The sequence below is a fragment of the Paramormyrops kingsleyae genome, chromosome 7 (genome assembly GCF_048594095.1).
Source record: "Paramormyrops kingsleyae isolate MSU_618 chromosome 7, PKINGS_0.4, whole genome shotgun sequence".
NCBI lineage: Eukaryota > Metazoa > Chordata > Actinopteri > Osteoglossiformes > Mormyridae > Paramormyrops > Paramormyrops kingsleyae.
Genome location: NC_132803.1, coordinates 16,173,990 through 16,200,706, shown reverse-complemented (window position 1 = coordinate 16,200,706; position 26,717 = coordinate 16,173,990). Strand labels below are relative to the sequence as shown.

The 26,717-nt window shown below is 36.5% G+C and overlaps 1 protein-coding gene across 3 annotated transcripts; it reads right to left on the bottom strand.

The window, feature by feature from the left end:
• Positions 1 to 376: 376 nt before the first annotated feature.
• On the bottom strand, positions 377 to 26,158 carry LOC111849859 (spindlin-Z). 3 transcript variants are annotated; one of them, XM_023823126.2, is made up of 7 exons: positions 25,979 to 26,158; positions 9,910 to 9,983; positions 9,751 to 9,837; positions 8,295 to 8,343; positions 7,838 to 8,091; positions 3,927 to 4,160; positions 377 to 3,494 (listed from the first exon to the last, which is right to left on the bottom strand). In XM_023823126.2, exons 3-7 carry the CDS (start codon positions 9,800 to 9,802, stop codon positions 3,295 to 3,297), a joined length of 789 nt encoding a protein of 262 aa, XP_023678894.1. In that variant the 5' UTR covers positions 9,803 to 9,837; positions 9,910 to 9,983; positions 25,979 to 26,158; the 3' UTR covers positions 377 to 3,294. The 3 variants fall into 3 exon arrangements, with proteins under 3 accessions (XP_023678894.1, XP_023678893.1, XP_023678895.1); XM_023823125.2 differs by having other exon boundaries at positions 9,915 to 9,983; XM_023823127.2 differs by lacking the exon at positions 25,979 to 26,158 and adding an exon at positions 25,544 to 25,724 and having other exon boundaries at positions 9,915 to 9,983.
• Between the last annotated feature and the right edge of the window lie 559 nt (positions 26,159 to 26,717).

Sequence of the window (26,717 nt, the reverse complement as noted above, 5' to 3'; positions counted from 1 at the left end):
GAACTCAGCGTATTCTGTGTTTTGGAGTATCATATTTAGTTATTTGTGCCCGTCCATGTCCTTTTTGACTCTTAACTGGTAGTACGTTTCCCAGAATTCAGAAGGGCAATCACATACACATTTTTTAAAAGCTTGTAGGACAAACCATCATTTTGTCTTTATATGTATACATAAATACACAGTTTTTGATTAAACATTTAATTGCACGTATTTGATGTTCAGATATTTGGGACCCTGTCCCTGAAGCAATTGTGTAACAGCTCTTTTTTTTGCTCCTTGATTTGATATAGCCAACACACTATCGTATTGTACTACACTAGAATTTCTTTAATCCGATGAGTTTATGCACCTCAAAAATATAACATAGTACAGCAAGTTCACATTAAGTTTTTATTTTTTTAATGTTATAAGGTATAGACTTACATAATTATAAAAATTACTTACAGAATTAAGTAACGTTTTAAGTGTTTATACCTCTAAATGCAAACAATGAACTATCTACATTGTTCCGAAAACAAGCAGTCAAATAGAAGCCATTTACCTAGACACAAGAAAACATGAAGACCCTTTGACTATACATGTAATCAGTAACCATCAAATTGCACTGTATTATACAAAAGAAACGACTGACAGCATCTCAAAGGGACCATATTGCATTAAAAAAAAATCTCCTTCCAAGAAAAAAAATGTACATAATTTATTGATATGGAACTACAATGGCTACTATACACACATTCACACACAAGCACACAACCTCACTCACAGATAACTCCCCCCAATAATGTAAGGCTGTTTTTCTTAGACATACCTTAAAGTTATGGCACGCGTAGGACATAAAATTGATTTGTCTGTCATCCAAGGACCCCCTCCCCACTCAAACCCACACTTAAAGTATTTTTTGTAAGATATATGATCCCTCAAATGCTGCATAACACTGGTACCCTGCCATGTGAGTTTATACCAGTGCCTTTGTTCCTAAACAGCGATAATAAAAAAGCAAAGCAAAATAAAATGAACTTCACAATTAATATACAAAAAGAACATGTTTAAAAAAAAAAAAAAAAAAAAAAAAAAAAAAACTTTAGGAGAAAAACCATACGAAAGGAAAGTGATTTACATGCAACTTACACTAACTTACATTATTTAATTTCTACTCATGCAAAAAAAAAATTAAATAAAATAACGAAAAGAAAGACTTCCCCAAAACATCTGACATGGAACTGACATCAAACACAGTACAATACTACAGTAGGTAAATTTCAAAGGCCAATATATCTTACACATTTCTTTTCTGGATGCGTCTTGCATGTTCAAAAGCCCCAAAACAGTTTGGAGTAAGACATAACCCTTATGTGATGAGAGGATTATACTTAGTTACAGGGTTACATAAAGGTGTGCATACTGTAAGCTTGGAAACCTGAACCTCGAGAAGATGGGTACTATTTTTTGTTAAAATTAAGCCATGGGTACTTGAACACAAGCACGCATTTTTCTTCCCTTTTAAAAACATTTTAAAAAATGATTGGCTATTGCTTTTCCTCGGTGCGGGTGCTGATGATATAGCATGGCCACCCGTTTTATTTAGTTATGCAGGGATGCAGATCCATGCTCTAAGGAGTCATGTGCAGATGCTGTTGTCCAAAACTATTGACAGCTCACCTGTTCAAGAATATTCTCAGTATGACCATCACCAGAGGCTCAGGTTTAACTTTATATAAAACACTACTTTTTCATCACTGAGGAAAAGCAGGATATTAATGAGGTGTGCAGAGGTTGAATTCACAGAAAACACTGTCCATTAACATAATGAATAACATTTATACTCTGGTCTTTAGTGCTTTACATTACTCCAGAAACCTCTCTAAGATTCCTACGAAAAGCCTTTTTGCCCGTCTTGGATGCAGTAAATGTAGCTGTGGTTGAAAGCACAGAAATTCCATTTGAGTATTCTAACATTGAGTATCTTTCAACAGTTTAAATGAGGCACGTGCTTGTAGGCTCAGCCAAGTAACATGGCAATTCTTAACAGAACAGAATTTTAAAATCTTCCAAAAAGGTGTCATTGGCCTGTTACTATCTCATGACAACCAGTATCTTTTGCTGCATATTCTGGAAGGAAAAGGGTGTATTTAACAAAACACTGGCAATTGTTTATATGTTGAAATATTTTTGTGTCATTCGTGTATGACACGTGTCCATTATGAAATTATATGAATTGTATAAAATGTGTTTTAAGTGGTATTTTATACAAAAAATGCTTACACTTGCTGGGGCAGGGTAAGCACCTGATGCAAATTTAATAAATTAACACTTTGGGATGATATAGCACAGAAACGTGGACCAAACAATAACAGAATCTCTCATTTCCAAACAGCAAGACCTAAAATATTAACTGTTGAACAAAAATGAACAATGTTGTTCGAACTTGAAACAAAGTGGGAGCACAATGGCTATGGAAGAAATCCCACAATTCAGTCAAAAAAAGCTACAGTCGGTGTTGGTGTTTAAAATTAAATTAAACATAGAAATGTAGTTTGTCAAATATCTTGCTTTTATCCATGGAACGTACTTAACTCTTAAGATGCAACTGCAAAGAAGCAGAATGAATATTAAATTCTTTTCCTTAAGCAAGCAAACAAAATTTGCATTGAACCGAAGGAAACTACAACAGAATTAACTTCTCATATATTCAAGATCAAAACTGACAAGTTTCCCCAAAACTGTTTTCTATTTAAGGCTTGCCACATGACGTTTAGTACTGTCTGAAGAAATCATGTGTTTTTACAAAAAAAAATGCCCTTCCCTGTTTTGCCATTCAAGTGCATTAATGTTAATATGTTTTTACCGATGTTTCGATTTCAATATGTTTTTACTGGATATTTATGTTCTGATGCCAGATTTTCAAATGAAAACAACTCATTCAATGCAGTGTGCATTACCATTTAATTTTATAAATCATTTTTCTTGCCGGTGAAAGTGGTGACCTATCCTAAAGATTCAGCTTCAGAGTGGGGCAGAATTTACGTTTGCATCCTCCTGTTAATTCTTGCAACAAGTCTTTAACGATGTCAGGCTGTGCAGAGATGTCCCTTCTTGTGGAAATAATAAACAGAAATGCGTTTTTTTTTTTTTTTTTTTGCGAGGTTCAAGAGCTCCCAGGAAACCATGGGCTTCAGTGAGAGCCTGCAAAGGAAATATCCATCTTGCCTCAGGTTGTCAAGAGAAGCGTTCAGAAGATTTGCCAAAGGTCTGTAGATAACACGCTTGTTTTCCACCACTCTCTGAGCAACACACCTAGGACGTTTTTACCAAATCATAGACGTAGATGTGGAAGTCGTCATCAAACTTGATGAAATACACTGATGGTTTGGCCTCAACCTGATGGATAACCATGCCAGTTCTTTTGGAGCCGTCTTCTTTTGCGTACTCCACCTGTTTGCCCACCAAGCTGTCCACCACCTCTCCTGGCTCGCGTTCAGCAGGAGGAGAATCATCTACAAGAACAGGATGATCATGACAAAACTGAAACTACCTGTTGGGAATTCTAACTGCGAAGATGGCATGTTAATTCAGGGAAGTGCAAATGAATAATAAGAGAGGTAGTGTTACGTAAATCATCATAAAGTTCTGAGTTCAATTACTTAGTGACCCCTTATTAGCAATTATAACAAAGCTAGCAGGAAACCTGGCGGGGGGGGGGGGTCGGGGGGGGGGGTGTCATGCAACATCAGCTGTCTATGTCTGCACATATGAATGTCCATTTCTAAACATAAGGATAGATTTCTTGGAAAAAATATTTCATATGAGTATTACATATCAAAATTTCCAGTAATTGGGAACAAACTGAATATTATTTCAATGGCTTAAGCAACTTCAATTACAAAGACCAATGTGCTAAAAACAAGCCACAACAGACATTTACTTACTTGAATCAGGCATTATCCGGAGGTCACCTTCTTTATAATCATCTAATAGCTGATACATGTATAAAACGGGATCCTTTTCATAAGTGATATAAAACCATGTGTTCATAATAGGTGCACGTGCTAAAACCATCCCTCTCCATTCGTCCTTGGACCCATCTTCCGTCTCAAACATGTGCTCTACTGCCTTGCCAATCATGGTATCTGCCAGATGGGCATCACTGATCCGGGAAGAAGCTGCAACACACACAGAAGAGCACAGCGTTCACAAAAAGACCACAGAGACCACAAAGTATCTTTATACAGCTACGAGGGAAATCTGAGCAGGTAAACTATACTGATATTAAAATGCACTGAGGAGAGGAAAAAAGTTCCTGTTAAATATCAAAAGCATTAAGATTTCCTTTTACATCCCACTGATTGAGGCATTATGCGTTTAATTTATTTTGCATGTCAACTTTTTATATGGGATTGAGAAAAAAAAACAACCATTGACATAGTTCCAGAGAACAGGAGTATGAACCGTTTCTGCAAGAAACCAGGCACAGCAAACCTAAGGCAGGCTAATAAAGAGAGCTTCCACCACACAAATTCCAGCCCAGCTGCTAATTACACTCTGGCCATTAAGTGACTAATGAGCAGCAGCTCTGCATAAAGCTGACGAATGCAAGTGCTCTCATCAACAAGCAACCTGTGTTCTCACCTGAGGCCTGCATCACAAAGCCAAATTTCTTGCTTAGCCAGATAACTTGCTTGATTTAAGGTAGTCTGGTCAAAATTGTTAAGAACTTAAATCAACATTATTAGTGTCTTCTGTGATCAGAGTTTTACACATAATTGATTAATGTCTGCATAACTTATAAAAAGGGTGTTTTGTAATCAACATGTATAATTAAGCAAGTACACAGAATACTATAACCAAGTTATAATTTTTGAGCATTCATTAACCTGACTGTGGGAACTGAACTAGCTGTAAGATAAGATTGTGTGCAACAAAAGATGCTTTGTGAAAAAACAATGTGAGAAATGTGTGATATGGCCAAGGACATTGTCTCTAGCACTGGGTCAAGACTCAGACTGATAAAGGCCATCTAGAAGGATGTAGGGGGGGAGGATGGTCAGGACCTCCCTGAACGTTCCCTGGCAGCCTAAATAATTTCAGATAAGTTACAAAGTAGGCCTACACGATGCATCAGAAGAATTAATAGATGCAGTCTCAAAGTAGGCCTACACATTCATTCATTTTGGACATGCAATCGTCAATGTTTCGCTAAAGCATTTTTACTCAGTCATATGAAACAAAACTTAAGTTTTGCAGTTGTAAGGATTGTTCCTTTTCCAAATGATCTGTTACTCATGGCCACACCACAACTTATTTGACAGACTATTGCTAGATGATGAATTCTATTTAGCAATAGTTTGAGGAAACTTTCAGCGCTTGTTTTTCTTCTATTAATATTGCAAACTACAAAAATTTCAGATATCGCGATATGAATTTTCCGATGCCGTGCCGCCCTATTACAAAATTAGGAGGAACTTCAGCTTCAGATACTTTTTTGATCAGAAGGCTGTATAATAAATATATTTTGTAACATTTTTATTGATCTGTCAATGGCTGTCACTATGAAAATTAGGCCAGATTGCATGGTCATACAACTTTATAATAATTTAATTTAAATCAATGAATTACCAAAAAATGTACTAATTCATTAATAAATCTATAAATGCAATACATTAGAAATAGACAGCAAATGTTTTGTCAAGTTGAGACGTTTTAGACAGAACTTAAGTCAAATAACCTTTTACAATATTTTCTTTCACAATTATTAATTAGCAACTAAATATATTCTAGCTTTGATTCATCAGCTGTGACAAATGCAAGACAATGTAAACCAAATTACTTATACCTTTGAAAATCAGAAGTTCCATCTTCTTCATTCTCAGCTAGCTAAATCACGGTTTGTTACATTAAATTCACATAGTGTTTAAGAATTCCTCCAAGTGGAATTGCTAATTGAAGATCCTGAGGCATCAGGATCTGTATTTTCTGTCCAATAATATAATAATTCCATCATATAATGCCTGGTAATATGGAATAAAAGTGCATACCAGCTGACACGGCTCTGCACTCATCGATGCAATGGAGCACATAGACATCTTCTGCTTTTGGGTATCCTCACAGTTTGCTAACAATCTCACGCTTTGTTAAGCATGCTGTTATTTAGAATGTTGGAACGTGGACCTGGTCAGAGCTAAAAACAACAGTACCACTATTAAGTCATGTGATGTTGCTCCATTTACCTGGATGTCAGACCCCCATTAGCTAGTCAACTTGTCCAAGACAGAGATGCTTGACATGCCACCATGTGCCTTACTCTGCCTCATTAATCATCCTGAATAGTCTGTCTGTAGTGTCCGCATGACATGTCGAGAACCTCAAAAGCATCTGTGACATCACTGCCGGAATTCCTTTGCTACAAACCCAATGGATCAGACCTGAGGCCACCATGCTAGTTGTCAGTCAAGGCCATGATTATGAGCAGACTTCCATGACTCCTCTCTGGTGGAAGTACTGGTAATATTAGCCCTCTAATTCACCCAGAACTTTGCTGCATATATTTATGACCATTTGGACTTCCTTCAGTAACTACCCAGTTTAATCAAATTTTAGTTCAGGTGAACAGCACCAACTTTAAACTTTACCAACCTCTACAACCCAACCCGACTTTGGTCCTCAGCATTAAGGCAATTGCCTGCCCCCCATCTGGATTGATTTTGTTTATAATGTTCTTAAAACCGTTTGAATTGGTATGCATGGACTACTGCTTTAAGGATAAAGATTATAACAAATAATTGATATAACATCATATTTACACACATGCACACCTAAACATATATTCATTTTCACTGGCGTTAAATACAAATGTAACATTTAGGCCTAGTTAGCAATTCTTAACCAACATTAGCCATTATAAGAAACAGGTAGATATAATAAATCTTAATTATAAACTCAGCTTTGCTTGAATGTAACATGGAAAAAGACACCAAGGGCATTCACTGTTATGATTTCCCCATTGCTATTACCATTTTAAATGATGCTGTGTAATCAGGTTTCCTTACTCCATGACCGAAGATTCAGGGGAAAAAAAATGTACAGACAGAAATGCATATACACCTTCAAGTATCTTCAGGTTAATGTAACTATATGCCGTTTAAAATGCAGACTCACATACATAAGCTTTTTTTCCCCCATGTATCTCGTTCTTTTTACTCCACCATAATCTAAAAATCCAAACTCAAAAACTACCTCAGTGCCAGCCACTGTTGTAATTCTGCACATTTTACTTACAGATTGCTAGTCAAAGCTAGTCACTTTTAAAAAAGCACTTCAGTGCTGCTACTACTAAAAATATGAACATACTGAGAATTCCAGACTGAGGACATGGTCACAGGCTTGAGGACTTTAAAAGTACAAAACATCTATGTTTAACACATTACCAAATAGGAATTTGCCCTTTCACCTTGCCATAATAAATGTTTCACGGAACAGCCTTAATAATTTGCAGACTTTAATAAATTCTCCTGAATTTACATCGAATTCTCCTGAATGTTTTTGCATTTTCTAGGAACTCGCAAAAACATTGTAATTTATTTTGAACATTTCACATGCAATGTGACAAAAAAACAAAAAACAAAATGCCAGCAAACATTTAATCCTCTACTCAAAATGCAATTTTTGTGCTTTTGAAACCACTACAGAGTTCCAGAATAAATCTTATGCAAAACAGAAGAGCTGCCAACAGAAGCTATGTAGGTAGGTTCTTTGTGTTGTTTTTGACTTAGACAATGCAAGCTTGAAATTGTTTTTGTAAAATATCTTGTGAGCCATTTTAGTTCAAAAGAAATTCACTTACCGATTCGGTCCGGTAAAACTTCAAGACCTTGCACCCGTTCATCTTTGTGAAGCTCCAGCCCGTAAACACAGTCAAAACCATCATACTTTATTAAGTAAAGGGAGGGGTTCACGGGAACCTGGTCAAGAACCGTCCCTTTCCACTGAGTGGCTGGACTGGTGCCCTCCTTCCAGTTGTGCTGTATCCTGCAGCCCACAATATTCCGTCTGGGCTGGGACACTGGCTTACTGGGGCCAACATTGTTCTTGTGCTTCCTGCAAACAGGAAGGCGGAAAACAGTGAAGCATTTGGGTTGTATAGCTCAAAGAAAATACCAACCAGAGAATAGGCAACAATACATCAAAAAGTAATTCAGAACTAGTATCAACATTTTGTTGCTAAATATTAATTCCTACCATTATTTAGTTATCAAAACACCAACAAAATATAAGTGTAAAAGCATTTTTTTTAAACTTACTTGTGAGAATTTTTCTTCTTCATCATACCTGCAGAAACACCTGCATGCCCTAAAATTTAAAAGAGCATAAAGAACAAATCAGTCACTGTACCTGCTTGTTTGGCCAAAACACAATGCAAAATCTAAAACCAAAATGCCATCCTGAAGTAGGTCTTTCAGAGGCATCAGTCAATATTTCAAAAATTCTGTCTTTGAGCATTCAAAGGACAACAAAGCAGCATTAAGGAAGATTTCAGTAGAGGGGGGAAAAAAAAACACATTTTGTACAATGAAAATAGAACATTATATATTACAGCAATACTCATCACACAAAGACATGCATGCGAATGACTAAAACTAACAACCTGACATTCTGTTTTTGACTAATCTTAATTTCAGGAGAGGCTATAGTTCCTGCTAGTTAGTTCTTACATAAGGAAAAACCCAAAAACAGATTATATTAACGGAGATGTTTTATGATGAGTGAGCACCGTTTGAACAATGGCTCGGGTACTGTAAATTTCAAGAATGCTTCAACAACCATGCTTATAAAGCTCTGGCTGAAACCAAAAAGTGACCATATATTTGTATTTCTTTGAAAGTGACTCCAAGTAAAATACGATTTTGCAATGTGAAAACTACAGCAGATGTATATTCAAGGTCAACATGGATACTGTAGCAGGCTGTGGGATAGAATTCTGCCACAAGGCATGATGCAATGGCAAAAGAACAGGCTTTAACTGAAGACTGCTTAGAGGTGAGAGGGGCCCAAAATCAAAGCTCCATTAATGCAAGTAAAACTACCGAAAATCATTATTACAAAGAAGAACAGCAAACATGAAACCTGTACTAAAATCGGTCTGTCCTGCTTCCCCAGGTCTCACCCCCATTCTTCCCTCCTTTGTCTATCATTCTCCCAAATGACCCTATGAAAACCATAACCAGATAATTAACACATCCGGCATTTTCTGGGTTTCGTTAATTGGGTTACCTGTAGGCAAACGGCTGGAGATTAATTGCCATGTAAACACCAAAGATTACCTACACCCAGTCCGGTACCAGTACCGTGCCTCCCCGCAGGCAGAGAACACGTTTAGATTTTTTGGTACTAAATTAATTTCGGATTAGGACACTGAATAAAAGTGGTGCCAATTCTGCTTTACAGAATTGGTCATTTTCAGCAGAGAGGTGCTAAGGTTTTACTTGGAGTAGCAGAAGAAAAGTACGGTACATCACGTTATTATTGGCTACCATAAGATTATTTCACAAGTCATTTTCATAATATTTTCTTCAAACTCTTTTTAGTGCCGTGTCCTTTTTTCTGCATCTCACTGATGCTTCACATATAATTACCATTTTTATTTTTAAACATTTATGGAAAAGAATCCACATAACAGAGTGGCACTGGAATAAATGCTGTAACTACACATGCGTGCATGCACAGAAATACGAAGACAAAATAAAATGTAGGTCTCACCTGCATCAGCTCTGGATCTCTGGCCCGCTGTCTTCCCGAATGGGGTCTTCATTCATCTGGATTTAGGTGAGCAGCCAAGCTGCCGGACTAGGGTGAAAAATATCTATGCTACCCAATCCAGAGGGGAGATGGCAGTAAAAGAAACACTGGTGTCCTCACCCCACCATGTAAGCTGATGCTCTCGCCGAGATGATCAGCTGGTTTGCAACTGAAAAACAGCTGGAGTTCGAATCCTGGAAAACAGAGACATGAAATAAAAATGCAACCTTGACTATGTTGTGCGGAAGAAACAACTCAAGGTAACGGACTGAGAGCATTTGTCCACAAACGGCCCTATGTCCTATGTCCCAGACAGTTTTATGTAGGCTGCCGCTGGACCACATGGTTTTATTATAAAACTAGGCTGCACTTGAAAGATGTGGCTGTTCGTAATTAAACAGATTTCAATAGGACTGACTGTCACTGTATAAGATGAAAGTGTCCAAAAGTAACCGCTTAAATATTCATACTCTGAAATGTATTTCATGACTTTCAGCTTAAAAATGGGATTGAATGAGGACGAAGCAGAGAATAAAAGGTCTTCCCTTCAGTGGATATCATTCCGTTTTAATGTGCTGGACTTTTGTATGCCTGCTACTGAAGAAAAAAATACATTACCACAAGACCTCATTATGTTTTTCTGGATTAACCATTGGTGTGTGCAAATGGACAACTCTGCTCTTATACAAACTCAAGTATAAATGTTCCATATTGATTTTACATGGGGTACTGGCATCTGTTAAGCAGTGGTTCTAACTTTTTTTTTTTTTTTTTTTAAATCCAAGAGCCCCGTGTCCAGGAAAACATGAATTGGCTATGAAATTGTTTCTGCAATGACAACACAAACTGCCAGTGTTTATTAATATAAACACAATTTCATTTGGTTACACTGCCAATTAACTAAACCTGACGCTCAAGAAGAGTCAGAGATGAAGAGTGTAGCTGGAGTGGCATCTGGAAATACTTTGTGCCAAATGAAGACAAAAATACTTTGTGCCAAACCACAGGATATATGCAAGTCAAGCTGTGCACAATACTGACCAAACACCAAAAGTTCAGCTAACATTTAAAAGGGCAATACAAAGTTGAGAGATAAGTACCTTATTTCTGAATTAACGATATATTAATCCACTTAAGCTTAGTTAATCATCAGAAGAGGCATACTACCAGAAACTAAGGCTGTAATGGGCATCATCAAAAGATGACAAAGAGCACAGTCTACCATTTATACCATCTAGCACTGAGAAACAGATTGACCAGTGCATTCAGCTTAGCATAAGATTTATCTTCAAAAACTGGCCTCTCAGTGAGTGGCCAGACAGTACCCCAAATGTTACATGACATTAACTTCAATGGACCGTGTCCAAAAAGAAAACTGTTACTAAGAAATCGGCACAAAACTGCAAGATTAAGACTTGTCAAAGAACATGAAAGGAAGCCAGTAGAAACTGACAAACACCTTCTCTGGTCAGATGAAACAAAGATAAGCTTATTTGAATCTGATGAGATTTAGTGTGTTTGGTGTGGACCTGGGCAAGACCATCATAGTGATTTCATAGTGCCAATGGAAGGGAGTGTATTAATAGGACAAGAGAAATAAAGGTCCACAATGTAGTCTGGTTATATTAAAACTAGCAAAGTTCAGCAGGTGTAGGGAAAATCACTTTTATAGAGGGCAACATGAACACTAGTGTATACACTAGGGCTGTCACTTTTTTCAAAAATCAAGCTTGAACTAATGTCAAATAGGGGTGCAATGATTATTCGACATTGAGAAACATCGACAATAAAAATAGTCGCTGACGATTTTGATTGTCGATAATTGTCGCCAGATGTATTTTTAAACGGAGTGAGACGTTTTCCTTCCTTTCTACCTGTGCAATACTACCGCTTTACAGACTGCACCAATACACCACACTGGTTAGACTCGCTCTTGCGCAATAGCTTTCAGCGACAGGTAGAAGAATGGCGGCCACAAATCAGGCATCATCGCGTATTAAACGCTCTAAAGTCTGGGACACATGGATTAAAGTTTTCCGTCGCTATGACGGAATTCCGTCAACTGAGTGCACTGAAGGTTAATAATGAGATTTATGTATTTCCCGACGCGTGTTTAAGATTCCAAACTTCATATTAAGGAGAAAATAATTCCCCAGTATTTAGTTCCACATCAGTCTCAAAGGCTTTTAATGTCCCAAAACAAAGACGAGATCTGCAAAAGGGTGAATGGCACGGGCTTCTTGTTGCCTGGCGTATCCAATAATAATAATTAATAACAATAATAGGGCATAATAATATGCTAGTAGTAGTATATTTTATATTTTCAAAAAAGATCGGAATAGAACGTATTTATGTTTGGAAGTCAGTGGTGTGTCATGAAGTGTTTCATTCACTAAAAGTAGCTTAAAAAAAGGTCGGAAAACAGTGGAGAAAACCCATTGCTTTAATAGATAAAGAAGTCAAAACTCTGAAGCTCAAGATTCAGGACAGTGGCTCCGATGTCGCAAGTGCTGTGAGAGCTTATGCTCCGTTAAAAATAAATAAATAACAGCAGTTTTGAAGTCTGTTTTCTTGCTGTTAACAGAGGAATGGCAGTGGGAAGCTGCTCTAAATCTCCCGTATTTTGGGTTGGGATCTTGGGATTTTTCAGCCTGCTTTAAAAATATTTTTTATTTGTAAACAAAGGCTATATACTGTAAATAGCTGATATGACAAGAAATTACCGTGCATTTTAACCTCTATACTGCAAATGAAGTACGAATTAGCATATACAGCTTAAAATGCATGATAATTCCTTGTCATATCAGCGCAAATGCACATAAAATACATACGCATCTGCACTGTCACAGCAATGGATTGCCACACGTATGGCTTTTAAAGGTGAATGTCTACTTGCATACCAGTTAGATGCAACCCTGATTATAACAAAGATTGCATCAGAAATTCGGATCGGTATAGGCTTTGTGTGGCCAATCTACGTCCTATACTTTAGTTTTTTAGAAATCTCTAAAAAGATAGATTTAACACGAAATAGGAGCTATTTGCACAATCGCACGACAGTTCTTTCCTATTTTACATGTGTTTTTTTGTGGCATTCAAGTTGAACAATTATCTCATGCTAAATGTAAAAGCTGGTAGCTAAATAGGAGCCATTTTATAATTAAGCAATTTATAATCTTAGTCGACTAATCGTTTTAATAGTCGATGACTAGTCGACTATCAAAATAGTCGTTAGTTGCAGCCCTAATGTCAAATGTCACGCAATTTGTTCAAATATATTTGAATACCTGTGACCCCAGCCCCTAAAAATGTGCGACACAGAATCATTCATTTCAGTATTTTAACAGCCCATACGAAGTCTATATTGTTTAGGTTTATCCATGCCGCTACGTTGCAGCAAACACCAAGTGGGCAAGTGTAGTCGGATCTCAAGTATTGTGAGGGAACGCGAAAGCATTGGGAGGCATAGGAAAATTATTTCAGAAAATATTTAACCACCCTGACCATTTAAGGGGGTCAGCAAACAAAGAACAAAATGATGGTTTGTAATCAACAGGTTACACACTAACATACTGAATGAAAAAGGTTCCCACTCTGAAGATATTTGGCAGGAAAGGAATATTCTAACAAGACAATAATCCTAAACACACTGCAAAAAACAACAGTGTAAACCATCACCTGGTCAAGTGTGTCACCTGACCTCAATCTTGCAGAAAACTTTTGGTAATCTTCAAGAGTAGAAAAGCATAACTTTTCCAGCAAATAGGAGTTGAAAAGAATCATCTGTAAAGAATGGCAGAGTATCTAAGCACAGATTTCTGCTACACTGCAATATCCATGTCACTAACAAAAAAGGAGGATGCTAAATGAAATCCCTAATAATGGCTGACATACACCACAAGCTCCATCCTACAGTATATGATGCTGGTGGGCATTACTAGCTACACTGCAATATCCATAGAAAAATTGCACAGATACAGGAAAAAGTACAAGAGCAGCAGTCACATAAGCACAAATACATCAAAAAGTATCTCAATACATATTACAAATACTTGCTCAACAAATGTATCAAAACAAAAATGGGAGGAGGAGGATTTTTTTCCCCCCACAATGTCATATTCAAAGTGCGTTTGCCTCATCCGTCAGTCTGCCATTGCTATTCCGAAGAAGCGGAATGTGGAGCGGCATTTTCAGACTGTTCATAAAAACGATGACATTAACTTCCCTCCGAAAAGCGAGCTGAGAAACAGAAAGGTGAAGGAACTAAAATCCCAGTTCAATTCAAAAATACTTTATCCCAAAGGGAAATTAATAATAAGAATAACAATAATATAATAAACAATAATATAATAAACAATAATAATATTAAAGAATACTCAATATTTTTATACATAAATATATGTTTTGCATTTTTATAGTAGGCAGATCATTTTGACTTGGTCATTTATAAGTAGCTCGCAAGCTAGAGTACCTTCAGAGCGTGTGTTTAGTACGGCAGGTGACATAGGAAGCTACGCTCAGAGCACACATTCTTAAAAAAACCTCAAAGACGACATGTTTGTTTCACCGCAGAAGTCAGTCATGTTAATCTTCCTCATTCTACATGTCTGTCCATGCAGTGTTTTTTATTTTTACCATATTGCACTTTATTTTGCTTGTTTTATGGGACATACTTGACTACACTAGATACAGTTCCCAATAAAATATGATAAAATGCTAATTATATTTGCCTTTTTTAATTCATTGAAGTGTAAAGGATTGTGCGAAATTTCATCATTTTGACTACTAACCCCAGTATCGAGCCGAATCGAATCGTATTACATCGTATCATGGGAATTTCTGAGGTATATAAAAAAAAAACGAACCGTTGGCTCAAGGAATCGATATTATATCATATCGCAAGGAAAGCGGTGATTTACACCCCTAACTATTACCAATATCAGTAACAATAGCTGGCTAACCTTTGAGTCACTTGCCAAATGGGGGGCTGCCGGTGGTGAAACTTGCAGAACTTGCCCTCACAGATTAGTGGAGTGACGCTATATCGTTTTTTGAAAGATCACTTTACAGTATGGTTTAATATTGAATTAAAAACATAAAACTGTCTCTTGGGCCGAATCTCTAGCTGCAGGCTGGTACTTTGAGACCTTTTTTAAGAGGTGAATGAGTTGACGAAATCCCTTCTCCACAACGGAGAATCCAATACAATAACCACTATTATTTTTGCAGTTCTGTCTTTAGCTCTGGTCCTGCTAACTTTGAATATTGATTACATTTACATCTTGATTTTTAACAAATATGTTAGAGACGCATGATATGTGACTAATTTTTTTGATGTCATTAACGGTGGATGTGGATAATAAGCTTATTTTTCCCGTGCAAGTTTCCTACTGCAGTCCATAGACGTGCAACCAGGCAAAATAGCATCTCTACATTACCCAAGCAAATAACTGAGTCTAAGTGTTTCTCTTGTGATGGTCAGACATCAAATACAGAGTGCACCCCAGTCTTGTGCCCTTTGCTGCCTGGGAACACTGACCAGGGTAAGTGTTAAGAATCGAGGTTCCAACCATATTCTCACAATTCAGATAGTTACATAAACTCATTTCTAATCAGCAATGCCCTTCAGTCAGGGCTTGAGGTTTCAGCCTGTTCTGTTGAATAAATGAAGTCTCAGACAGACGGTGTAGCAGGCATGCAATGTTTAATATAAGCTACTGGCAGCAAGAAGGATGGATTTATTTTATATCACTTGTCTCACTATAAACCAACAAGTCTGGTACATTATTACTGCTGCTCCCCAAGTTGAGAATGCTGTGCTGTAATAAATTTAATGCGTTTTATTCGTTCCCCTTCATCAGCTGAATTGTTATGTAGTCAGCTGGTTCGCAAGCTCCTTTTCCCCATGCTGTTTTCATGACTATAAATTGTGCGATTTCTCCTAAACAAATACGGTTGTACTTATTCAACTCCAGCACCACATTAATGACTTTATAAAGTATAAATATAAAACGTGTATTTCTGCAGAGCTCTCTAGACTGAATCCAGCTGATTATACCGGCTACCTGATTAAGGATTACAACCACTAGCAGCAAAGCAAATGTGTATAATATTCTTTGAAGCATGAATACTGTATTGGCCTTTTGAGAATCTGAGCATTAATACAAGACACACATAAATAATGGATTGTTACAGCTGCAAATTTCCTGCCACCCTTTAAGAAGCTAGATGACTGCATCTAAAGGAAGTTAGACTTAATGATATTTAACGAATCAAGAACATATCCCTAATTAGAAAGAAGACTATGCTAAATTATAACAGATGTACTACTCTTTCTTCATCAGTCAACAAAATACCCTTGACTACAGGTACCTTGGCATTAACAGATGATTCCATCACTTTTTACCATTATATGTTAACCTGAGAAAAATTTAAATAATATCAGTACAATTTCTGAAACATTTTATGATGAAAATATACATATCTTAATGAGCAGTGGAGTGACAGGAATGGCAATTTCCAGTGTTCAAGAAAACACAAAGACCTGGCAGAAAAGTCATCTTGCAATCACTGTTCAGTTTGTAAAAAATAGTTACTTTAAATTTGCCAGGAATCTCAGTTAAGCGTTGGACATTCTAGCCAAATCACTGCCTGTGCAACAGCCTTTGTAATGCCATAATTTCTGCAGGAAACTGGAGATATCCTGCTCTACTGTGTCAGGCATTGCCTGAGCAATGCCTGCTTAAGAGAATGGGCAGAATTTTTCATGTGAAACTGCAGTGTGTTCAGTTTAGCAAAAGAAGAATTGTAAGCTACACAAGGACATGTTGTGAGACGTATAGACAAAGCCAGTCTGGGAATGATAGCCATCAGAGAGTAACCATAAGCAAAAAGACCTGTGCGCGCTAACCAAGTCGAGTTCTTTGAAGTAGCGCTGCAACGATTCATCGAGCAACTCGATTACAAAAAAATCCTTGATGCAAATTCTTTGCTTCGATGCTTTGTTTAATCCATACGCTTATGTACTGCTAAGTGATCACCGTGTTTCACATGAGGATTATTACTGTTGCACAGTGTCCTTATGCTGCATTACGTGTAGAAGAGCAGTAGAAAAAAAAGAGAGTGGCGGCAGTCTCATAGGGACCCGTCATAAAAAATAGTGGAAAATTTCTGGCAAACTTCTGGGTCATCGGGACAGTGAATAGTTCCAAACATTGACATTCATGGCATAAAATCACCTTCATTTCCATTGCTTACCAAGCACTTTACATGGTATGTTGATAATATACATACACATATACACACACGCATACATACACACACACATTCGCTGTCATTAATATACTAAAAATTTTGTTTTCAATATTTAGCTGTTACTGGTTATCAGAATTGACAGTTATGAAGGTAGCTTAGCAGCTATCGAGGCTAACGTTCCCATTTCACTGATGAGTTTCAGATACTATTGATGCATGGTAATGATACATGTTAAGCTGTTCTGGTTATCAACAGCTTCATGATTATAGTTAGCTGCACTGTTACCATGTTAATTCACCTGATTAAAATATCAGTTTACAGCTCTCCTCGGGCCACATGGTTCAGTGTGAATTTACTACCAAATTTATGGCAAAATAGTTTAAATATGGTAATTTATTTGCCAAAAAAAAAAGGAGATGCAGTAAAGTGTCTATTTTTACATGCGCTTAAGTGCTACATTTGTAACCTGCACTCAAACAAAAAATGTTTTTTTTTCCCACATTATGTCGTCTACCTCAAGTTGATTTACTTAGAATATAATTGAAATAAAATAAAAACCTCTTTGTCCATATTGACCTATATTAATTTTACCCTTATTACCCACATCCTCAGTCTTTGTCCCTAAAGTGCAAGGAGTACAGTTACATCCATAAGCTCTTGGACACTTGATGCAATTTTTTGTAATTTTCTCTCTGTATATCACCACAATGGATTTGAAATTAAGCAATCAAGATGTGAGGGAAGTACAGATTTTCAGCTTTAATTTAGGGCAGGGGTGGCCAATCTTATCCACAAGGCGCTGCCATGTGTGCGGGTTTTCACTGCAGCTCCCTAATTATATTACTAATTAGAGGACTGATTGGCTGAGGAGTCCTCACACCACGGTTTGAACAGCTGACCTAAAGGTTACCCCAGAAACCTGCACACACACTGGCCCTTTGCGGATAAGATTGGCCACCTCTGATTTAGGGGGTTTAACAAAGATATTAAATTAAGCTGTCTGAAATTACAGCTGTATGAAACATTATACAATATTATTATTTGTACATTATTCCAATTGGAAAATGGTTCCTAAACTGTTTGAATTAAGTTTCAGCATGCTCCATGTGAAAATAGAAACTTCTGGCTTGCCAGAGGGCCGGTGCTTGAGATGTAAACTGTTAAATTTGTTGAGAAACTGTTCTTAATGTTCAGGGAAGATGTATTCAATAAAAGTCTGCACAGTTACGGTTATTTGTGGCTTGACTTTTAAATATAGCCTGTATATGCTGGGTCACTAAACATTCGAGGTATGTAATATTGTTTCTCTTTTGAATAGTCACTATTGCTCTTTAACAAGAAAAGTATTTCTTATCTGATTACACAATTAATCGATGGAATAATCGATAGAACACATGATTACTAAAATAATCGATTGCTTCAAAGTAGGGCTGCAGCTAATACCAATTCTAAAAACAACAGGGGTGCTTAAAAAGAATCTGCTACTTTAACTCAGCTATGACCGAAACAACAGTCAACATTATTCAAACATTAGAGGTATCTTAAACCCAAAAAATAAACAAACAAACAAATAAATAAAATTCTACAAATATCCACTGCAAAGAAATGCATACTCATTATAATAATTAGATTCTGGTTAGATAGTAAGGTACAGTAAATGAATGCAAACTAAAGTACTTCCGTCAAGTAAACATTAAATCATTAAATTTGACCATATTGCATAAATTTAATAACGAAATAATGATATTTAATGTTCTTTGAGGTACGGCCCTATAACTTGACTAAGTATCATAATTTACATTTCATTAATGTACTATTGAGAATAAAACATTTTTCTGTGTAGCTTGATGTTACTATATATTGATGGAGTGTACATATGATCCTACTAGGGTTGCAGGTTAAATGGCATTTGTTTGTAAAAATCCAGAGGACTAAAAATATAGCAGGCTAAAAATAACCTGGTATGCTGGAAAAAATATATACATAAAAATATAGCAACACCATAAATCTTTACTCTCACCTAAGTTCATCACAAGATTTAATTCACAAAGTTACTTCACTGTCAGGTTCAGCACCAGATGTTTCAAGTGGGCAGTCCACAAATCACACTCCAACATAACCAGTCATTGTTGGAATTCACCAAATACAAACAGAGTTTATGATGGATGGAATGCATAAATCCAAAGCACGAGATGCACTGCAAATGAAATTGGTATGTTTTCACACAGCAGAGAAGGCCTCTTTGAAAGATATTTAACATACCTGAGTGTCAACTAGAGTTGCCTCAATTACTCAATTAAACTTGATTACTTGATTTAAAAAAATGCAACTTATAAAATGTTCCTTCTTGATTACTCAGCAATATGGCAGAAGGAAGGCGGCGAATAGCGGGTAAGAGTTCCAATAAACAGCGAAAGCCTCAGTTGTGTGGAAACACTTCACATCATAATATATAAGGACTTCAACTGGGAACCTTCTTCACAGGCACAAATTGGCTGATTCTCATTCATAATTAGACTGACATAAAAGATAAAATAGATAAATGGCCCCTCAGCAATATTGAAAACTCTCACCCACCCCTATAAAAATGTGTGTAATATTTCACACAATGTGTTAAACTTTATACAGTAACATTTTTATAACGTTTTCTATATGTAAAATATTTGCAAAACTAATTTGTGGGTATTTTACAATTGGAAAACACTGGCTAGTAAAACAATCACTGCAACTTACTTTTCTATACCTAAATCACACATATGATGCCCATATGCACAACCAAATAGGTACCATAAAACCTGTCTAAACATTTTAGTGCCAATTACTAAAACTCAGAATCATGTGACTGTGAGGCTTATAAGAATAAAAATCAATACTAACGCAAGTAATAAACACTGACCTCAGTTTTGTTCTGTTAGCTTAATTTCTGTTTTATCTTTGCTCATTACAATTCCAAAACATAAAGTTTTTGACAACTTCCATTTTTAATTTTAATTTTGCAGAACACAAACAATCCAGAGATACCAGAAATCAATTTTTTGCACGCCATGTTTGTACAATTAGGTGCTATTCTGGACAAGAACTGTCCTTCATGGATTCAGCATTTTTTGCCTACTTGTCTAAAATATTGGATTATTAAACACACAAGAACCAATAGGTAGATAAAAGTAAACAGATAATGTATTAAAGACAAATTTTGGTGAAGGGAAATTCACAATCTGATGCTTAAGATGTATGATGGAATGTCAGTTATTCACGCATCTATTCTACTAAGCAGCCAAATAAAGAGGGAAAAAAAACAAAACACTGCTTTTGTTTCCAAAGGCTTGTTTTTTGTGTGGGAAAGTCAAAACAATGTTTGCTGAATGAAAATATTAGATAGTACTTGACATTAAATTCCAGTGGGAGGAATGGGTAAAAAAGCTTTAATTATCTTTTCTTTATCGGGGCAATTATGCTGTGATACCTAAAATTATGTGCATGACAAATTAAGTTCGATTTTCAATTTGATGGAATAATCCCCCTCTAAAAGAGTACAGAGTATAAATGTACGCCTGCATTTGGAATACCAAAAACAGCTTGAAAAGGTTTTAGCTCAAAATACTATTATTTTACTATTTATATTTCAATTATTTTGCAAATTAAGATTAGTGATTCACAATTTCTAATACAGCAACTCTTACTACAACCAGAGGTGGAAATTTCAGATACAGAAAGTACAAATCCAGACCGTGATTTAGCTTCAACCAACAAGTGGAGTACTCTGTAACTGTGACTCTTTATGCGAAACTGGTTGGGTGAAGCTAAATCATGGTCTGGATTTGTATTTTCTGGACCTGAAATTTCCACCTCTGACTACAACCCACCATTAAGTACAGTTAAATACAGTATGTGGACACAGTTATAACTGTACATTGTATATCAAACATTGTAAAGCAGCTTTTTAGAAAATGATTTACAACCTATCAATACCAGTGTTCACTTCACTTGTGACTCCAGAAAACACAGATAGAAATGAAGCAATATATAAATAATAATAGTACAATTACAGGTAGGTTCCTTCTTGCCAGTACGGTCATACCTCAGCTCACGAACTTAATTCGTTCGAGGACTCACTTCGTGACCCGAATCAATTTTTCCCATGTAAAATAATGTAAATACAAATAATTCATTCAAACTTCAGAATCACTTCAGAATTCATTTTATTTTTGACCAAGAATAAAGGCTTAAATTAAAATAACCTTAAAGAGCAAAAAAGGGAACGAGAGAACATACGTTTATGGAAGGTGGACCAATACACAACTGAGCATACGCTTGTTGGCACGCTGATCGCTTGAAAGACGCCAAAACACGGAAAAGAATCACAAAATATCCCCCCCCCCAAAAACTAAACAATTAACATTAAAAGACTAAGACAAAAACAAGAGTTATTTCGAAAATGTGTGTGTTTTTTTTTTTTATTATACTGCAAATTGTGTTCATATGCCTAAAATTATGTACATTTTGTGATGCCACACGTTGTATGGCGATGAACTTCTTTGTACTGTAAACAAACAATACACAGTTTCCACTATGTGTGAATGGAGAATATAACATTTAATTATGAGTTACTTAGTTATTAATTATGTATTGTAATTTTATGTATAGATATGTAACTGTTAAAAACCACCACAAACATGTTTATCATTGAAAGGTACCGCTGTAACATAACATTCTCTCTCTCGCTCTATTTTTTTTTTCTTCCTTTTTTCAGATATTTGACCTCTAAAGAGATACAATAAAGACATACTGTACATCTACAACAAGTATATTTATACATTCCACAACCGTTCTTGGGCTTTAAGTTTCGAGTGGTTCATTGGGGCGCTTTCAATGGACCCTCTTGGGGGATGTTTGTGTGTTCGCAGCCTGAAACACGGTTCGCAAACCGGTACAAAAAATTTCAAACATCTGGTTCGTAACCCGATTTGTTCGTGAACAGGACTGTTCATGGGTCGAGGTACTACTGTAGTTATATCAAGGGTGGACAATCTTATCTGCAAAGGGATGGTGTGCATACAGGTTTTTGGGATAACCTTTAGGTCAGCTGTTCAAACCCAGGTGTGAGGACTCTTCAGCCAATCAGTCCTCTAATTAGTAATGTAATTAGGGAGTTGCAGCGAAGTCCTGCATAGATAACGGTCCTTTCTGGATAAGACTGCCTACCCCTGATTTACATTACAAAAATGCCACCAAAAAACTGCAGGGCTTTTACAACATTGTAGGGCTAGGACGATTATTCGACATAATCGACGATGTCGATTATAAAAATGTGTTGACGTGGAATTTTTGTGTCGACGCGTTGTGCAAAACTAAGTAAATGTTTTGTAACTGCAATGCACTACGTGATAAGCTAAATGTATTGTAAGGGAAAATACTTTATCCCCTCTGGAGCATATTAACGCTGTCCTTTTCCGAATCGCGCGATAAAACACTCTGCTAATAACTGAACTTTACTGTCCACTTGATGATCTCTTCGCCACTCGAGAGCTACAATATTTTATTTATTGGACCTGCGGCATGGTTTTCATTTACAATACAAGTTATTCTGCTAATAAGCTGGCTAGTTGTTTCACTGCTGGCAGCATTAAAACTATATCAATTATAGACAGAATTCCGATATAGTTTTGTCTAATATCGCCAGTGAGAGCAATGCCCCACTATTTTGCAAGGCATGCACTGGTCAATCATGTAGCACTTCTCTTAAAAATATTAATGAGACATCTCCTACCACCCTGCAAAAAGGAAATTTGCCGCCTGCCCCACCCCGCCCTGCCCCCATGCGCATGAGGCAGCATGGCTGCGTCTACCAGCAGAGCTCCGGAGCCTCTGGGGAAACACGCAGCAAAAAAGGCTCGCACGTGGTCTTCCAAAGTTTGGGAATACTTCAGTCATGACACCTTTCCTGCACCTCTACTGTAGCTGATGTTAATGACGCTGTTTCAGCCGTTTTATATTTTCTGTTTACTTATTCTGCCATGTAAGAGTGAGACAAATTATCGTTTACGACTACTCTTACACACTGTAGCCTAAATCGTTCCTTGCTCACTGAAGTAAGCTTAACTATAAGCTACCTTTGCTAGTGTTTGTTAAAAGCACTTTTGTTAATAATGCTCTAATGTTTAACAAATATTTTAATAAATTGAAATGTTAATGAGAATTTCAGATTGTGTGTGTGTGTGTGGGAGGGGGTGAATTGTTGTATTAAATGACTAACTTGAAAATAATTGCTTATCAATAAATCTATCATCAGATCAATCAAAAAATTAGTTGTTCGATTAGTTGAATAATTGAAAACAAACAAACACCAGATTAATCGTTTAAAGAATAATCGTTTGGGACAGCATTACAACAATGTTTAACTTATTAATAATGTAAAGCTTCTTAATAACTGATCTAATAATGTTGGCAATTTGACATCCAGAATAACATTTTTATTCCACTGCCCAAAAGCTCATCACCACTACAAAAAACTTCATATTACCTCCTCACAACTGGAATCAGGCAATTTCATCAAAAGCTCAGTAAATGCTAATTAACTTATACAAGACCAATGGGAACAAAAACCACCATTAATTGATGGTGCAACAGGACCAAGAGAAACACATCTGTAGGGTTAACTGTACTTAACACAAGGATTTGTTTATTAGTCATAATTACAGACCAAAAATAGCTAGAACAAAAGGGCATGCACATTCCTTCAGAATTATTTAGCTTTGCTTGTTTCATGGGTTTTAGTCAGTATCATTTGAGAAAAATGAAATGATTACATATCAGACAATTTGCCTGCACTATTCTATGTTTTTGGATCAAAATTGCTGGTAAGTGGACTGTGTATCAATTTTCACAGAACTATTAAACATGCAGGCTAGTTACACTTACATAAAAATCAAGCAAGACTAAAATTACTTTGTTCTACATGCCATAACCAGCATTAGGACTATTAAGAGAATTATTTAATAAAGCTCAAATGCTTCCTTAGGCCAGGTGTGCTTAAAAAAAAGCTTGATCTGGCACAAACACGCTGGCACTCATGAATCACGATTCTTCACGGAAAATTTCTCTTTTTTTTACCCCTAGTGGCAGGTGAAAAAAATGAAGAACCCCTCCCTGCTACTTCAGAATTTATTAAAATAAGGCAAAATAATGTTGTGAAAATGATAAGTTGGATTGTTATAGTATAGAAGATATTTTTGTAAGCGGCAGTAAAGGCCTGGTATCTAACTTCCCCTTTTTAATAAAAGCAAAAAAAATGTGTTTATTTTGCTAAAAGGATTTCTTGTTAGTTTTCTATACATATGCTACCTCCAGTTATATATATATATTTTTTCCATTTGCCATATTGTAAGTTAACCATCAAAATAACAAGCTGTTGTGGCTTCAGAGGACCTTTTCTCCACCCTGTTATCAAATGGCATTATTTCAAAAGCCCAACATACAGGCCTTCATTCTCATTTTGTAAAATTGTAACAAACAGTTTTGTTGGATGCTTCCAACATTTTTTGAAAGATAGTGATATAAGTGAATTAAGTGCCAAATAAAAATCTGTACAGGTGTGTGCAAGTGACGAAGAGAGAACTAAACCTTATGCAGTCAACTGCAGAAAAAAGTCAGTATTTCTAATTTTTTTCCCTGCTAAATTCAGCAAATAAAAAAACGAAATCCCTATCATTTGTTGAACAATGTTTTAATAGTAAAAAGTATTCTTTATGATATTTATTACTATTGTTATCATCAGTGACAACACCAATAATCACTACTGTTATTACTATTACTGATTACATCCATTTATCATCAAATGTGAAATAATGTGCACTGGTAAAATCTATTCCAGAAAATACTGCAGAATGAACATAAATATATATTATAAGGGTAGCTTTAACTGCAAAGACAATGGCAGCTAATATTCCCCAAACCCTGAACTGTACAATGTATCCTGCAGAGGTGCTTGTTAAAATCTCACGAATTTCAAAATAACTAACAGCACACCCCCTCCACACACACACACACACACACACACACACACACACACAGATTTACTCAGGATAATTAAATCAGCGTACACGTTTTCTATGATTTGGCCGTATGCTTATAATGTATGTATTGTTTTCTATTTCATTACAGTGAGCTCTATCGCCTTGACAGAAAAAAAAGATCTTTTACTACAAAAAATGACGACAGCATTCAACAATGCAGCAGAAAACCAGTTTGAAAAATAGGTTTCAGGCAGACTGGCGAAATTGGATGAAAACAGCGCATTTTCATTACAACGACATGCATTAACACAAACGTATCAAAGAACCCAGCTACTAATTCGCGTATAGCATCAACTTTTGTTCCACTGTTCCACTACGTGTTTTACAGTGCAATTTGTCTACGGTTTGGAGAAAATTGGAGCAAGCTTATTTTCTTTCAGTGAGGTAAAAATCCATACACCAAACTACCCGCATATCGTCAAACTTACCCCAATGATGCTCACCTACACAAAAATAGGAACAAGTTGGCCACACATGTAATAACACTAAATGAGCAGAGGATACTGACACGATTTGTTTAAATGCGAAATAAATACTCCCGCCTGCAACAGCAATAGGCACAACATGCTAGCTACAGAGCCAGCGACGTCAATGTCAGCCATATTGCTCCAGTATTACTAGCCTATTTAGTTAGCCACAAACCCCGCAGCAAAAAATAAAAAACATTTAGAAGCGCGGCGCAACTGAACAAAGAAGGGTTCTGCTTGTCAAACGCAAGGCATGGTTTCAAATGAAAACAAGCACATTTACAATCCTCATTTCTCCATTTTACCGCATAATTCCACGCATCTAAAAATGTGCTTGTAAGGTGGATCGCCGTGGCAGAAAATAAAGCGGCGGTGTCGGCATTTTACGCCGCTTACCTTTTATGTTGTCAAGTTAGGAATAGCTGAGTGGCTTATTTCACCTCCCGCTCTGCCCGGTCTCAGTCAGTCTTCGTTTGTAGGGACCAGACAAACGCGACTCCACGGCCTAGCCCACCCCTCCCCCTCCGCTGCCAAATAGAGAGAACCGATGTCTAGCATAGCACACGCGCTGAATTCCACTTCCCTGCTCAATAATGATCCCCCTCCCTCCTGTTGGCCAATCCCTGCGCCTGCGCCAGTCCGACTGCGACAGGACGAATACAGATTACAGAGACGAATGCTGGAGTTTTAATAAGCAAACGGAGTATTTCATTTTAAATATGCATTACTATGTTATCTTTAATCACTTAATTGACTCGTCTCATTGATATATGTGACATTTTTTGAAAATAATAAACGTACAATAATTACCCCTTGGAATGAAATTATTACTGAAAATATCTGGAAACCTGTATTATAATATTTTAATGTTACATTCACATACAAGATTTACATTCAGATATCGATAACATTCTCTATAATTAGACCATCTGCTTTCTTCATTAATATTTTGCAGTGGTTAAGGTTGTCAGTCCATATTTTGTCAATTCATAGAATAATACAAAAGTAAACATTTCAATCACTACTGAGTACAATCCTGATAAGTAAATACAATTGCCGCAACACCTAGTATGATGATGCATGATACTTTATTTCCATATATACATAGGAATTCTTTCATTTTTCAGGTATCCCA

Excerpts from the sequence above, each read along its gene's own strand:
- LOC111849859 (XM_023823126.2), bottom strand. The coding sequence starts at position 9,802 with ATGAAGACCCCATTCGGGAAGACAGCGGGCCAGAGATCCAGAGCTGAT. Across the intron at positions 8,092-8,294 it reads AAGAAGAAAAATTCTCACAA|GAAGCACAAGAACAATGTTG; the intron begins GTAAGTTTAAAA and ends TCCTGTTTGCAG. Across the intron at positions 3,495-3,926 it reads CCGGATAATGCCTGATTCAA|ATGATTCTCCTCCTGCTGAA; the intron begins GTAAGTAAATGT and ends CTGTTCTTGTAG.